The sequence below is a fragment of the Mus caroli genome, unplaced genomic scaffold (genome assembly GCF_978045245.1).
Source record: "Mus caroli unplaced genomic scaffold, Mus_caroli_1 scaffold_11, whole genome shotgun sequence".
Taxonomy (NCBI): domain Eukaryota; kingdom Metazoa; phylum Chordata; class Mammalia; order Rodentia; family Muridae; genus Mus; species Mus caroli.
Genome location: NW_028227266.1, coordinates 103,828,370 through 103,844,614, shown reverse-complemented (window position 1 = coordinate 103,844,614; position 16,245 = coordinate 103,828,370). Strand labels below are relative to the sequence as shown.

Sequence of the window (16,245 nt, the reverse complement as noted above, 5' to 3'; positions counted from 1 at the left end):
AGATGCCATGCCCTCTGCTTTTTTCTAATGGATTTTCTTCTCTCTCTCTCTCTCTTGAGGAAGGGTAGATATGATGTTGTATCTACTTCCAATCACCAACCATGTGCTTTAATGATATTCTTTTTAAACCAGCTAAATCCCCCTTGGGGATTTGGAGTTTGCTGAGCTTCATGCACTGTTATGTAATTGAGTTTCCAGAGGAAGGGTAGGGAAAATGCCTCACCTACAAGGAGAATAATTAATGCACCAGAAGGCTGAATTCTCTGAAGTCAGCCACTAGAAAGCTTCTACCTAATAAATATACTGAAGGGGAAAAAATCCAAGCCTAGCACAATAGATTTAAAGTCCATTCCTCCTGTTTAAAAATAAAATGAGCCAGAGAGGAGTCTTATGCAAGGACTAAGGGAAGGAAGTTGAACAAAAGAAAACTTTAATATGAGAACACTTCAAAGAAGTCAGAACTGGATCCATCGGCCACAGAGCATAAGGGCCATTAGCAGCTGTCAGGAGAAAAGGACAGGCAAACACTGTCCACTGGGAAATTTCAGAAGTATATGTCCACACTGGGAAAGGCCACATTTCTTATTGTCAGACTAAAACAATGGTAAACACAACAAAAGGGCTCATGCTTTCTCATAGTGACATGCCAGGTGCCCTTAGATTCACAGGAAATAGCTGTGTCCAAGTATCTCCATGTGAGAAGTTGATTTTAAGCACGTTTTTCACTCGCTCCATTAAGGAAAACACTGAGCTAAAGCAAGGGGTTAATACACGTCAAGGGAAATTCCCAATCTACATGCCAACGAAGGTCAACTCAAGGTGGCCTCTCAGAGGACATGGGTGTTGGCTGAAAACAGTTTTTCAAACAGTCATCTTAAAACAATCCTATGGATAGAGATGCAACACTCTTCTGGGGATATGAGAGTATAGCTTTCTTTTGGAAACGGGCAATCAGTATTCAGTTCTTCTACTTCTCCATTGTCTGCTGAGCACATCCCAGATCTTCTGGGAGCATCTGTGTTGGCGGTGCCTGGTCTCATCCATGCATCTCCCTTCACAACTCCTTTTTTCTTTGCCTCTTCTGAGTCGTATCCACTGTGCTGCTATGCTGTATTGCTTCAGAGAATAAAAACTGAATATCAAGAAAGAACTATTCTGCAGGATTCAGTACCAACAACCAAGTACTGAGATTCAACTCTCAAGCACAAGATTCAAACATCAGATAAAAGAAAAATTCTACAAAATTCAGTAGCAACCAAATCTTCTGCAACCCAGGTTATTGTCCATTTTCACTTTTAAAAATTGCTTGAGGAGTGTAGCTCAGTCGTAGAACATCTACCTACCATGTAAAAGACTTTGGGTTAAATTTCTTGCACTGTATAAAAGAAAGAACTTAGGATGTATTACTGTCAGTTGGTAAGTTATTAAAAATATATTTTGGGGGACTGGTAAGATAGATCAGTCGGTAAATATGCTTGGCATTGAGTCTGACCACCTGAATTTGATCTATTCTTGAGGCACACATGGTAGCAGCATGTGTGCTCTTAACTGCTAAGGTATCTATCTCTTAATTGCTGAGCCATCTCTCCAGACTCTATACCCTAAGTAGTAGTTTTTGATTACTGACTGTTATTTTTTGGGTGGTGGGTGGGTTATATCATTGAAAGAATTGAGTAATACTGTAGGTTAAAAATCTAAGTTCACATATTTGAAACTGAAGAGCTGGTTCAGGTATTTTTTGGTGAGAAAAAAAAATCCAGGATGATTGCCAATAGCTAGTCTACACGGCATAGCATAGGCATTCCAATGGGCAGCTACAAGAGTTAAATTAGAGTTTATTTTTTAAGTGTATTTAAGTACTTATAATACTCCAGAGTTTTCAATTCTTATCATTATTTAAAGTCATGATGAAGAAAGTTAGATGTTATCTATGAAAGAATGTGTGAGGGCTATGCATTTTTACAGAATCCTTTTAAAGGCAAATGAACAAAACAGAAAAAGGAACAAGACCCCCAGATGTCATTTGTCCAACATGATCTTTAGATCCTACACTACATTCCTTTCTCTTTTTGTGTTCAGTTTATTTTTTTAAAGATTGGATTCTGAATCTTAAAGATAACACCTTCCACCATTGATTATTTACCACAGGCAGAACTGCCTGGGCACTGCAAAGGAAATTAGATGTGCCTCTGATTTGCAATCAAAGAAATAAATCTCATGAGAAAAGGGGTGTTGCTCTGGGATATGAACCTAGATCTACTTGTCATTGGGACCTCACATTCTTTAAATCATCCTTGTAGACTCCATTAACTACAGGAGGCTTATCTGGTCTAATGATTCAGAATAATAAGCACATTTATACATTTATGTTCTAATAATCTCTCTCTCTCTCTCTCTCTCTCTCTCTCTCTCTCTCTCTCTCTCTCTCTCTCCCCCAATAGCTACTGTCAAGATTCTCTTCCTTCCCACTCTTCCTTCAGCAGGGAGGAGGTGGGAGCCCTTCCTCCCCTTACATACTTTCCATTCTTATCCTTACACAGGAAGGGTTTCTGGGTTATGCTGAGCTGGGGCTATGCTTTGTTGTTCTGAGATATAGTCTTTCCATGTATCCCAGGCTAACCTTGGACTCTTGGGGTCCTCTGGCTTCAGTCTGGCTATGCTTTCAGGAATGAGCCACAGCACCTGAATCACCATGACTTACTGACATGCTTCTGTGTTCCACTAGACTGTGAGTGACATGGGGAAATTCTGCCATGTTAAATCTTTGCTGTCCCACACAAAAGAGTGGCATCTAGGCTGCAGGCGAGTTAATGGTGGATTCCAATTCTGGATACCTATCATGACAACAATGGCAGCAACAGCAGCAGCAGCAGCAACAACATCAACAACCACACAACAACAGATTTCTAGGGGCACAGCAGATAATGAAATCAGCCTATGGGAGTGAGGCCCAAGTATCAACATGTTTTGAAACTTCCCAAGTGGTTTTGGCATGCAGACAAGGTAAGAATCCTGATGGGACAAGGTCGGGTGTGGCAGAGGCTGTATTGAGAAAGCCCACATCATCTGCTGACCAACCCAGTGCCCTACACATCAAAACTCGTGTCAGCTTGAGTTTCAGCTTCAAGTTGTCCCCGAATACAGGACCTAGCACACTCCTGCCTTGCTTTCTGGTGTCCCAAATGCATTCAAAGTTGGCCATTTCTTTAAACTGGCACTGTGTTTGCAGCGTTAGATCACAGACAGGCTGCATTTTCCTCCCTTTTTCCCCCTTTCCTTCATGGTATTAGGGACTGAACTCAAGGTATCATGCATGCCAAGCAAGTGCTCTACCACCAAAATATGTCTAGCTCTGTTTTTAGTTTTAGAAAATATGAGACAGGATATCACTAAGTTGCCCAGGCTGGCTTTGAACTTGTAGTTTTCCTGTCTCACATTCCAAAGTCACAGATTGCAGGCCTGTGCCAACAGGAGCAGACCAGGCTTTTCATTAGAAGATAGTTAAGGTTGTCTGAGACCCGTAACAATACTGGCCCCAAGCAAAGCGTGCCACATTGGCACTGAGGTACACAAGGAATATGAAAGCTGTGAATGAAAATTCTTGAAAAGAAGCTGTGTCTGTAGATGTACCCACTGGTGTATTTTAAATTTGCCTTGATTTTTGACTTTCTTTGGAACCAGTCATTTAGGGTAACCTAAATTTAAGGCCATGGTCTTTCAATATGGCCTTAAAATAAAGGCTCATTCATTCCCTTTAAGATGGGAGCTGTGGGGCTGGTGAGATGGCCCAGTGGGTAAGAGCACTGACTGCTCTTCCGAAGGTCATGAGTTCAAAGCCCAGCAACCATATGGTGGCTCACAACCATCTGTAACGAGATCTGATGCCCTTTTCTGTAGTGTCTGAAGACAGCTACAGTGTACTTACATATAATAAATAAATAAATAAATAAATAAATCTTAAAAAAAAAGATGGGAGCTGTGGTTTTTACTTTGATAGCACTTCCTGGAAGCCAGCTTCAGCAGGGAAATGTGTGTGTGTGTGTGTGTGTGTGTGTGTGTGTATGTGTGTGTATGTGTGTGTGTGTGTGCGCGCGCGCGAGCGTGTATGTGCACACACACTCTGGGATGTGTGGGACCATGTGATTACAGGCATGTGTGTTTTTGTTCATGTGTGTTTTCATGAGAGGCAGATAGCCTGAAAAGTCTTTGCAGATGGTGAAGTATAGTGTGGGCCAGCAACACTGGCTTTGGGAACTGCTATCTTGTGGTTGGGGGAACCTCCCTTCAAGGCCATCTGGAGAAGAGCTTTATGTACCTCTCAAGCTGCTCTGTTCAGTGGGTCACCTGCTTGTGACCCAGGATCCATGAGTATACAGGGCAGAGAGACAACCCTTGGCTGTCAGAGGCAGAGAGGAGTTGCTAAGGCTCATGGGAACTGCAAACCTCTGTGTGGTTGTGGGAGGGGGATAGTGGCTTCTGTCAGTTTTTATGCAAGCGTTTCTTTTTAAGCACCAACCTCCCTGACTTTGAAGCAGGAATAAATTAATTCCAGAACCCTGACTTGAAATTTCCTGACTCTGCCTGTCTCCTGTCTGTCCACCCACACAAAACAGAAACTGGTGAACCTTGTCAGCTTTCATGGGAGCTGCTTGCCTTCCAAGCTCTCCCAGGGAGTCTCTTAAAAGAGCATGGAGGTTTTTTTTCAACCCTCCCTTTCTTCTTTAGAACTTTCCCATTTTAATGTTGAGTTGCCTTTTAAAACAGAAATAAAAGTGTTGCTCTGTTGGCCTGCCAAAAGTTGATTTTCTTGTTCATCTGGGAATGATGACTTCAGAATTACACTATGAAAATTTTAAAAGGAATAATTTCTGATGACCTCATATAACTCCCAGGGTGACATAGTGAATATGTTTCAATATGTGTTTTTGAGGGAACACAACATATCTGTCAACTTTTGTCTGGTTTGCATTTGAAAGGGATGAATGCTTTACGACATCCAATGGCTCTGACTAAGGTGTCTGTATTCTGTGTGGGAAGCCACCAGGGAATGGACACTCTCTGCAGGAATTGGCCAGTAAATGCTTCCTGATAATGGACCATTGCCCAGATGAGCAAATGAAGGTGATATAGGATTATGACGCAGACTCTGAACCTCATCTTGGTTTTTAGAAAACTGGCCTCTCTGCTCTGTGGAATTCAATATTGGATGTCTTCTTCTCTGCAGGTTCATGGTTCTTATAATATATATATATATATATATCCATATGTATTGTATTCAGTTCTTTTATCTATTTATTTAACTTCTATTTTACATGGGGACCTTACTATGTTCCTTAAGTTGGGGTTGAGCACAGTACATATCACTGCCCTGGGCAAGGTACCTTCTAGTATATGCATCTTAAGGTCCAAACATTAGGGATCCTGCTAACACTTCCTCCAGTCTTATCTCCAAACATGTACACTATATTACACTAGATCATTAACATGATTATGCACAAGTAAAGGAAAAGAGAGGATTCCCACTCCCAGGTCTTAAAGAAGTCTCTGACACACTGTAGGTGTAATTTATCAAACTCGTTCCTCCCTAGTAAAAACCCCATCTGCTTCAAACCTTACTATAAATTGTCCCTGAATTAGAGCCTGAAGAAGTCAGAGCTGAAACTCATTATTGTCACAGTCAATACCTCAAGGTCAAGTATTCTGAGTGTCACTTTGTATTAGTCAGGGTTCTCTAGAGGAACAGAGCCTATATAATGAATATCTATCTATCTATCTATCTATCTATCTATCTATCTATCTATCTATCTATCTATCTATCTATCTATCTATCTCTATGTCTATCTCTGTATCTAATTCTCTCTATATAGGGATTTATTAGAATCACTTACAGGCTGCTGTCCAGCTAGTCCAACAATCGCTGTCTACCAGCAGAAGGCCCAAGAATCCACTAATTGCTTGGTTTTTGAGGCTGAATGACTCAGCTAGTTGTCAGTATTCACTGGAATTCTGAAGAAGTAGGCTCTAATGCCAGTGAAGGAATGGAGCTGCTAGTGAGAGCAAGCAGGCAAAGGGAAAAAAAGCTTCCTTCTTCTATGTCCTTTATGTAGGCTGCCATCAGAAGATGTGGGTCAAAATAAAGGTATATTTTTTTCCACCTCAAAAGATCCAGATTGAAAGTACGTCTTTCTACATCAAATGACTTAAACCAAGAAGAAATCCCTCTCATAGGTGTCCCTAGCTGCTTGGGGTTTAGTTGACAGCCAAGAATGGTCATCACAGATTTCAGTGATTTAAAATGATTACTGAAGTATGCTTTAGGTGTGCAGCAAGAGCCACTGGAAAGTTTGGGGGGTGCTTACTGCTCATTGATTGCATAGGGTCTGGCAATCCAATCTCTAAGTGTCTCTATGCTACACTAAGGTATTTTGCTGACCAGATTGAATACAGAGATCTCAGCAGGCAGGAGACTGACTGGACTTTTCCTATAGCTCATGCTGGAGGTTTCACAAGGGTGTGTCCTTTACTGTGCTACAGCAGAAACAGGTTTTTAAAGTGGTTGTTACCAGTAATGAACTCAGGAAGAACAGAAATAACGATATGTGCTCATGTTTCTCTACAACCAGAGCACAGAGATGCTTTGTTTATCTTCTTGGATTAAAAGGTCAGCTGCTTACAGCTCATTACCAACTAAGCTTGTTTCCCCATCACACCAGGGAGTCCTCTGAGAGGTGCACCTTTGTGTTTACATTGGTTCCACCTCCAGAAGCCTTAGGTAAACATCTGTGCTCCTTCCCTTTATCCAGTGACACAGGAGTGACAGCAAATCCAGCTTGCTATAGTTTATGTTGATCACTTCTCTGGGGAAATATTGAGAGGCCGAACCTACTCCATCTTGGGACTGGCCTCTATCTTAAAAGAAAATACAATACTGTGGTGGAAAAGGCCAATATTTATCATTACGAAGAAATAAATAATAGTGATTGAATCTTAAGATCATCTCTGCATACATGTGAGCACACACACACACACACACACACACACACACTTTCCTGTCCATATTGATGTGCACCTGGGCAGACATATCTTGTCTGTTAATGTTACCAGTAGCTTCCAAGATCGGTAAAACACAAAGATTTTGTACTCAATATGTAGAACCTGAAAGACTGTGGTTCAAATACCATTTCTGTTTGTGGGGCAGTATACAAATTGCTAATATTTCCTATAGTCTTATTCTTTTAATAATGATGACTATTATATAAGATGCATAGAATACAGAGGATGGATGCAGGAGCATCCAATAAAACCATGCATCTAAAACTCAGATGTGTACACCAGACATCTAAGAATCTCTTCAAGTTGTAAAATCCAATTCAGCAGGACAGGGTGCTGCTGGCGCATGAACAAACTGTGAGGAGCAAGGACACCTTCACACTTAGTCCACACAATGAAGCTTAGATTTGCTATCTATCTACTTCACCAACCTAATAAGAGCAGAGCGCTGAGAGAGAGAGAGAGAGAGAGAGAGAGATTTGTTGGCTCACTGGAGCAAATGTGGCACCAACTCAGTTTCTCTAGGAGCAGAGGATGAAATGTTTGACACAAAGTTTTATTCTGTTCTTCCAAGAGTTTCTACATGAGGAGATGCCTGAGCTGACTGCCACTCTTTGGCCATGAGTCAGCCAAGGGCCATAGGACCTCCCACCTCAGAGATAAGACCACAGTTGATGTCTGAAGTCTCTTACCTGTCATAGTCTTGGCAAATCTCTCCCACAGCCACCAAGGCCTTTAGGTACTCATTGGGCTGGTAAGGGTGGATATAGTGCAGGGAACAGCTGTTTCTGGGGTCTCCATTAGAGGCAGTGAAGTCTATAGCTACCTGGAAGAGGGGAAGCATAAGAATAAATGCACTGTTAAGAACTATAACCAACCTGGAGACATGGCCTCGGATAGAGAAAAATAAGAGTACATGACATATCTGGCTGATAAGGAAAGTAAGAGAAGTCAGTTTCCTGAAAACCTTGTTATGAATTTGACTGAAGTCAGTTTTGCTGTCTTGAATGGCCCCTGCTTCTTCCTATCCAAATGGGACTTGAGACGATAGTTCAGAAAATCCAATCACTATTGATTCACATCACCAAGCATCAAGGGTAAGGGTGGGGCATCTGTCTCCAATTTCATAATCCACCAAGAAAAGGCTACTGTGCCCCCTGGGCAGAAGAGCTCCATCTGTGAAGGACAAGAACCCTTATGGCCAAATTCTGTGTAGAGAATCCCGACTCCCTGAGAAAGCTGCTGTCTAATTTCTATGCAGTCAGTTGCAGAGATATGTATTAGGGTGGTTTTAACAAAATGCATCCCAGGAGCCACACAGTGAAGCATCTTCCAATGCATGTGAGGACTCCTGTCTGTAATGCAGAACACACCTGGATAGCTTGTCATTGCAGGTGGGAACGAGAGAAGAGCAGCCTTTGTCTAGCCATCAAATAGTCTTTCTCCTTCAGCTGTCTGAGATTATTCTAACTCCCAACTCATCTTTTAAAAACAATATATTTTAAGTTATCATAAAAAGCAATGAGTTTCTTTAATGTCCTTTTCTACATAAACACCATCATATTTTATCTTAATTATCCTTCTTCCAAACTGTTCTTCCCTGTGTTTTTGTGGACCCTGCTGGCTGATTTCCACTTTTCCCCAGACAACCCCCTCTGCTTGCTTATCATATTTATTCTATTACCCTCTCTTCCCCCTGTGCCTTAAGACTTCCTCTTCCCATCTTGGTCCATTTTCTAGTTTCATAACACACACACACACACACACACACACACACACACACACAATTTTAAATCTTAGTTTCATATGTAAGAGAAAGTATATTTGTCTCTCTGAGTTTGGTTATTTCACTTCATATAATGATTTCTACCTTGTGTCTGGCTAGGGTTATTATTAAACTTTTTATTTTGCCTGAATCAGACTCTAATATGTACCTCATATTTTTAATCCATTGGTATGTTGGGGACATCTGACTATATTGCCTAGTTATGGTAAATGGTGCAATTATAAACACAGGGGTGTGGTACCTCTGTGGGATGATGACTTGGAGTCCTTCAGGTATATTGCCAAGAGTGGTATAGCTTGGCTGTATGGTGGTTCTGTTTTCAGTGGTATGATGAGCCTCCATACAGGTTTCCATAGTGACTATATGAGTCTACATTCCCCACCAAGATTGAATTAGGGTCCCTCTCTCCCGACACCCTCATCCACATTTGCTACTTGTTTTCTTGATGATGGCCATTCTGACTGGGATGGGATGAAATCTCAGAGCAGTTTAAATCTCCATTCTCTTGATGGCCAAAGATGTTGGATAGCTTTTTAAGTATCTAATATTGGCTCCTTGTATTCTTTTTATCCTGTATATGGCGTGTGTGTGTGTGTGTGTGTGTGTGTGTGTGTGTGTGTGCACATGCCCAAGGTCAATACTGGATACCTTTCTTGATCATTCTGCACCTTATATATTGAGGCAGTGTGTCTTTCACTAAATCCAGAGCTTGCTATTTGACTAGGCTGGCTAGCTAGCTTATTCCAGGTATTCCCTATCTGTGTCCTATGCACTAGAATTGCAGCTAGACCCATTTGGCTTTCACATGGATTTGGGAATCCGAACTCTGGTCCTAGGACCCTTGGAGCTATTTCTCCTGCTCTTGCATTTCTTCTTTTGAGAACTATCAAATCAGACATTAGCCTATTTACCTAGCACATGGTATGTCTTTGACATTTTATTTGTGCAGTTCTTTATATATTCTAGATATTAATCCCTTCTCTGATGTGGAAGTGGGAGAGACTGTCTTCCCACTCTCTGTGTTGTCTCTTCTCTCTGGTTATCGTTTGCTCGGCAGTGCAGAAGCCTTTTCATTTCAGGCTCCCGGACTTGTCAGTTCTTGAGCTTCTTTCCTGTTCCTTTGATGTCTTTTTGTCAGCAAGTTTTCTGCTGTGGTTACAACATCTTGAAATCTTTTCTCTGTAGTTCCCTCTAGAAGTTTCAAAGTTTGGGAGTCTCAAATTAAGGTTTTTGACTCATTTGGAATTCATTTTTGTGTAGGGCAAGTGATAAGTCTCATTCATCTGCATGCGAAAATCAAATGGTCTCAGACCACTGTCAAGGAGGCTGTCCTCTTGCTAATGGATGTTTTTGCCAGTGTTGTCAGACACTGGTGACTGTAACAGTAGAGGCTTAATTCTGGGTCCTCTATTCTATTCCCTTGGCCTACTTGTTTGTTTTTGTGCCAGCATCACACTGTTGCTGCTGTTTTCCTACTATAGCTCTAATGTAATTGGAAGGCAGTGACTGCAGTGCTTGTAGCATGGTTCTTTCTGTTAAGGGTGTCACCATTTGGGATTTTGTTCTTCCTTATGAACTTTATGTTAGTTTCCTGCTTCTGTGAAGTAAAGGCCACTGATCACCTCACTTCCCAATGCTCTTTAATAGTTACCATTGATCTCTTGCAGGGTTTCTCTGGAACCACTAATTTTATAATTGGCATGTTCTGGGGCACTGTTATGTAGTCCAAGGTGGCACTGAACTCAGAGATCCACCCGCCTCTGCCTCTGTAGTGCTGTGACTAAAGGCAAGCATCACTGAGCCTGTGTTGGCACTGTCAGACATCTGACTCAGCTTTGCAACGATGTGTTGAAGGGTCCCATGAAGCCAAGGTTACAGGAAAGCTCAAGGCAAACGTTGGCTAAGAATGTGCCCCCCCCCGAAATGCATTGCAGTCTTGGAGAAACAGTTGTGACTATTTAACATTTTAGGATCTAAATTCTGTATCTCCCTAAGTCAGGGAGCACTGTAGTATTGGAGTGCCTGCCTACTGTGTGAGAGGCCTTGGATGAGCTGAGCTAAGGCTCCCATTTTTGGCTTGCTTAGAATTTAAAGCAATTTTTTTTCTATATAGTAAAAGATTATTTTTAATATTTAAAAATAAAAAAGGTCATTGAGATTTTTATTACATTGGATCTGTATGCAAACCTTTTTCCACTGCCACCTTCTTATTAACAGCATTAATTCTGGCAATCCCTTAGCATCGGAGGTCTATCCAAATTCTACTGTCTTCTTCAACTTTTTTCTGAGAACCCTTACAGCTCCTTTGTTAGTATTTTTCTTTAGTTATTTTAACCTACTGTGAATGATATCCGTCTCCCACCCAACTCACCCTGATGCTTTGTTGTCAAGTTGTATATAGATATGCATACTGATTTTTGTGTGTTGATTTTGTATCCTGTTACCTTGCTAAAAGTATTCATGAGGTCTAAATGTTTTCTGGCAAAGTACCTAGGATCTCCAAAGCTAAGTACAGGATCATCTCATCTAAAAATAGAAAAAATTGGCTTCTTCCCTTCCTTGATTGCTTAGATAAGGTTTTTGAGCACTGTAGTAAGAAAGAGTGGGCACCTATTTTGTTCCACATGTTAGAAGAAATGGTCTCAGTTTTACTCTGTTCACTATAATGTTGGTTTTAGGTTTATTTTATAATAGTCTTCCTTATGTTGATTTGTATTCTTTCTATTCCTAGTTTCTTGGGTACTTTTATCATAAAGGAGTGCTGGGTTTGTCAGGACTCTTGGCATTACTTGAGTTAATATGTGATTTCAATCCCTCAAGTGTATTTATTCATTTGCTGATCATACTTCCTGGTTTGTGAGTATCGAACCAACATTTCCTCTTTGGGATAAAACCAACTTGGTCATATGCTCTTGAGTTCACTTTGCAAACATTTTATTGAGAATTTTAACAGGTATAGTTATCAGGGTAGTTAACTGTAGTTGACTTGTGAGCATTTACAGTTTGGCATCAGAGTGGTACTGGGGTTTGTAATGAGTTTGGTTTTAGAATTGGAAGATCTTTGCCTTCCTATTTCATAGAACCATTTGAGAAGCCAATGATATTGGCTCCTCTTTAAAAATTTGGTAGAATCTGGCAGTAGATCTGGGCTTCTTTTTGATGAGAGATAATTCTATTACTGCTATCATCTTGTGGATCTCCTATAACTGGAGTTACAGGTGATTGTGAGCCATCATGTAGGTGCTAGGAATTGAACCTAGATCTCTTGGGAGAACAGCTAGTGCTCTTAACCATTGAGCCATCATTCTAGCCCCAAAAGATAGGGCCAACCTTTTGATGGAGTCTATGTACTGCTCTTTATCAAATACTTCTTAACAACAAAAGATAGCAATGAATACTTTAAGATTAGGGTGTTAAAATGAGAGGAAACACCTTGGCTTTCCAACAGCACCACCACTGAAAGAATAGTCAACCTGGCAAAGATATCTCAAAGACTGGTCAGCTTAGGGTGGGGAAGGATACAACGTGAAGTCATGGGGGAAAGTAGAATATTCATGTTGCATCTTATTTTCTTTCTGTTTGCACTATACTAGAATGTGCCCATTGGTTCCCTGATAGCAAGAAAGCTCTATTTTCCACACATGATCTTGGAAATTATGATATGGGAATCATTGTTTGTGTTAAATTTAGAAAATTCTATTATAATCAATGACTGGGATGTTCCCTGGACTTTCAAAGAAGTGTGGGGGGGCATCTAGAAGGAAAAAAGCGCTATAATTAAAGAGAATGATGGTGGAAGAAACATGACTTTGTCTGAGCTTGTAGTCCTCTAATCAATCAAAATGAAAAGAATAATCTAACTATAATTTATTTACAAGTTTTTGTTTTTTTTTTTTTTAAATGAAGCTACTCCTCTTCTTCCTTACTTCTTTACAGGACTTAGTTTAAAATTATTTCAGGAAGGAGTCAACTCTGTTTTCAGAATACCTCTTCAATTTTGACAAGGGATGTCTACTGATAAAATGAAGGTACAAAGTACAAAGATGTGACAAGGAAGATCATGGAAAGGGAACTCACCACCCCAAAGCATCCTGACTCTGAAACATCATGAACAGAGAGGAACAACTTCTGTTACAACTTTTCTCCATGTAGGCTGCTTTATTGGCATTATTACCTTGTATGAAACTATCAGGTATGTAGAAATTGTTGTTACTTTTTATTAATTACCATGATGCCCAAAGATATTGAAGGACATACAAGTACTTTATGGTGGGGCTGGGCTTAAAGTTACATCTATATGCCTTCTGTTATACACCTAAAAGAACATTTTCAGGACAAAATATACTGATATTTTAACCTTTCCCTAGTAAGTTTTTATTTCTTGTGTATCTGACTGTAGTTTCTTGAAGCAATATCTTTGCCATAAGAAAATTTATTACATTTGCTTATATGTAAAAAAATAAAATAAAATCCATCAGTAGATGACTGGATACATGTGCACCATGGAGTCTTTTCCAGACATAAAAAAGAACGAAATTACATTGCCTGCAGAAAAAATGGCTGGGGCTGGAATCCTGTTCATCATGTAAACAAAATAACTCGGAGGCAGAATACAACACATTGCATGTTTTCTCTGGCCTGTGGCGCTTAGATTTTAGATGGCTGCATAGATTTACACACATTTAGGATATAGAAATTGAAGTAAGATTGTCTGATTCTGTGAAGGAAGATGACTACTGAGGGAGGAGAGAGAAGAAGTCTGACCAGTGATTCTGTCAAAATAAACGATATGTGAGAATGAAAAAGTCTTTATGAGCCCTACCACTATGTACAATAAATATATGACAATAATAAAAAAGTCCTAAAATCTTTAATCTCTAATGTAACAATTCCCATTGAAAAATGAAGGGGCCTGGCCAGGAGGTAGAGAGATTGTGAAGTAGGAAGCAGGATGTAGCTGTGACAATTCTGGGGAAGTGGTCTTGAACCAATTAGTTCTCTGTGACTAACCAGTTGTGGAGGGAGGGAAAGGGACAAGCAAAATGTATGTGGCAGATGGGTAAGAGTGGGAAGAGGTTTTACTGAATATGGATGAAGGTGACCCCAGGGACCCTAATGCCTCTGTCTTTTGAGATGGGGTTCATCCCGGAAGTGAGAACTAATCTTCACAAAGAAAGAGAAGACAATGCATAGCGCTCCCTCCAATTGAACACTGGGATGCAAGGGGGTGATACTTAAAACCTCCATGAACTCTAAGCAAGAGACAGGAAGCACCCAGGGATCCATTCATGAGGCTCTGGTCAGACACTTCTGGTCAAAATATGTGCAGGCAATTCTAGAAAATTTTTCTTAAGAGGAACATCCAAGAGGTTCTCAGAGTCTGCGGGTGTTGGTACCCGCTGTTCACTCCAGCACTTGGGAAGGCAAGCGGGTACATGAGGGTTGCAAGGCAAGGTCAGCCTGGGCTACAGGGCAGGAGATGGCATCCATCATACCATGCTAGACCCCTGGGCTACAGGGCAGGAGATGGCATCCATCATACCATGCTAGACCCCTGGGCTACAGGGCAGGAGATGGCATCCATCATATCATGCTAGACCCCTGGGCTACAGGGCAGGAGATGGCATCCATCATACCATGCTAGACCCCTGGGATGAGTTTGGTTCAGACACCCACCATTCTCAGCCATTTTCTCTCAAAAAGATAAATTTTAGAGACGATAACACCTGTGGTTTGAAAATACTTATCCCAGGGAGCAGCACAATTAGGAGGCGTGGCCTTGTTGGAAAAGGTGTGGTCTTGTTGGAGTAAGTATGTCATTGTGGGTGCTGGGAATTGAACCCCCATCCTCTGGTGCACTTAACCACCCCAATTAAATGTCCTTTATAAGAGTTGTCTTGGCCATGGAGTTTCTTCACAGCAATGGAAACCCTAATGAAGACTATGCCTTACATATACAATTGGGTTTGGAAGGTAAATCAGAGCTGGAATGACCAAATATGACATCACTCCTTTCCTTTCTACCTAGAAGATCACTTTAAAACTGTAGGGAACCCAAAACTTGGTGTGATGATATATTGGTGTAAGTTCTGTACTTGGAAGAGTGAGGTAGAAGGACTGCGAGTTCTATAGACTATCCTGGGCTATATGGTGGAACCATTTCCCAAGTATCCCACCGGAAGTTGGAGATGAAATACCCACCTTCAGGAGGTGGCCTTCCAACAAGAGTTCTGTGCTCTTTAAAGTTAGCCATGGTGGGAAGAGAACGCAATGAAAGGTTAGATTTATTTTAGAAAGCAACAAGCGGGAGGTGGGGGGTGAGGAGAGCAGTGAATGTTGGGATTAAGTTGAGAAAAAAAAAAAAAAAAGACTGAAAATGCCTGTCCCCAGAGGTGGCTGCAGACACTCAGATTCCTAAGTGCCAGCAAGCTAGCTGAACCTTTTCTGATGGGAAATCTTTATGAAAACCTGGTCTTTTGGTGAGTGTTCCAGCCTTCTTGGCAGGCAGCAGAGAGCAGGCTCCTGGGAAACAGCTTATGTTTTGAGGATGTGTGGAGTGGCTCTGCAAACCCAGGCCTAGAAAGCAGGCCTGACACTCTCTAGATGCTCTCTCTGGCGCATCTGGGAGAGGGCTAACTGTGAAGAATGAATGTGTCTTTGACACTTTTAGTTTTTACACCAAACAATCCTAACTGGCCATTAGGGGGACTCTGTTGGATACAAGCCACTGGAAGCAGAATCTAGGGAGTTGCTGGATCTCTTGTTACCTGGAACTCACATGTATACTGTCATATCCTGAGGCAGCCACACAATTTGGACTTAGGTAATGAGTCTGGTAAGAGAGGTGGACTTTGGACATTTCTTAAGTGATAACCTAAACTCTTGTTCTCAATTCTCACAAAATTCTGTGGGGTGGTCATGAAATAAAAAATAAATTCCATTTCCCTGAAAGTGTCTAGTGCATTTCCTGGAAATGATAGAACATTTGCCTCCTCTGCCCATTGCACCCCGGCTATGTGTAGGCATTCAGGACACAGAGATCACTCTTCTGCATCACAGTTCATCAGGTGTCTAAAATAGAGAGTTAGAAACTTAAGCCAGGAGCTATAAGGCATGCTAAGTAATCTTTTCTAGAATAAGAAAAGATTTCCTGGGAGGATCTTGAATAGATAACCCAAATTTTAGATTTGATGGTCAGGATGAGAGAACCCATATTCGGCTTCATGTCTATAATACCATATTACTAAACAACATAAAATCAGAGGAAAGTGGAAAACATCACCTTTAAATTTTTACAACAACACATCATGAGTAGCCATGCCAAAATATATTAATAAAAGTTACTGCTCAGGACTCTGTATCTTAGTAAGTAATTTTATTTTACTTTCTAGTTGTTTTATATATTTCTC

At 40.9% G+C, this 16,245-nt stretch overlaps 1 protein-coding gene across 3 annotated transcripts in view; it reads right to left on the bottom strand.

Annotated features, from left to right (window-relative positions):
- Positions 1 to 16,245, bottom strand: part of Cpne4 (copine 4) — a 485,330-nt gene that overhangs the window by 26,348 nt on the left and 442,737 nt on the right. For all 3 annotated transcript variants that reach the window (XM_021171653.2, XM_021171654.3, XM_029482117.2), the window contains exon 11: positions 7,743 to 7,876. In XM_021171653.2, coding sequence (XP_021027312.1) covers positions 7,743 to 7,876 — 134 coding nt within the window. The remainder of the gene's footprint in view (positions 1 to 7,742; positions 7,877 to 16,245) is intronic.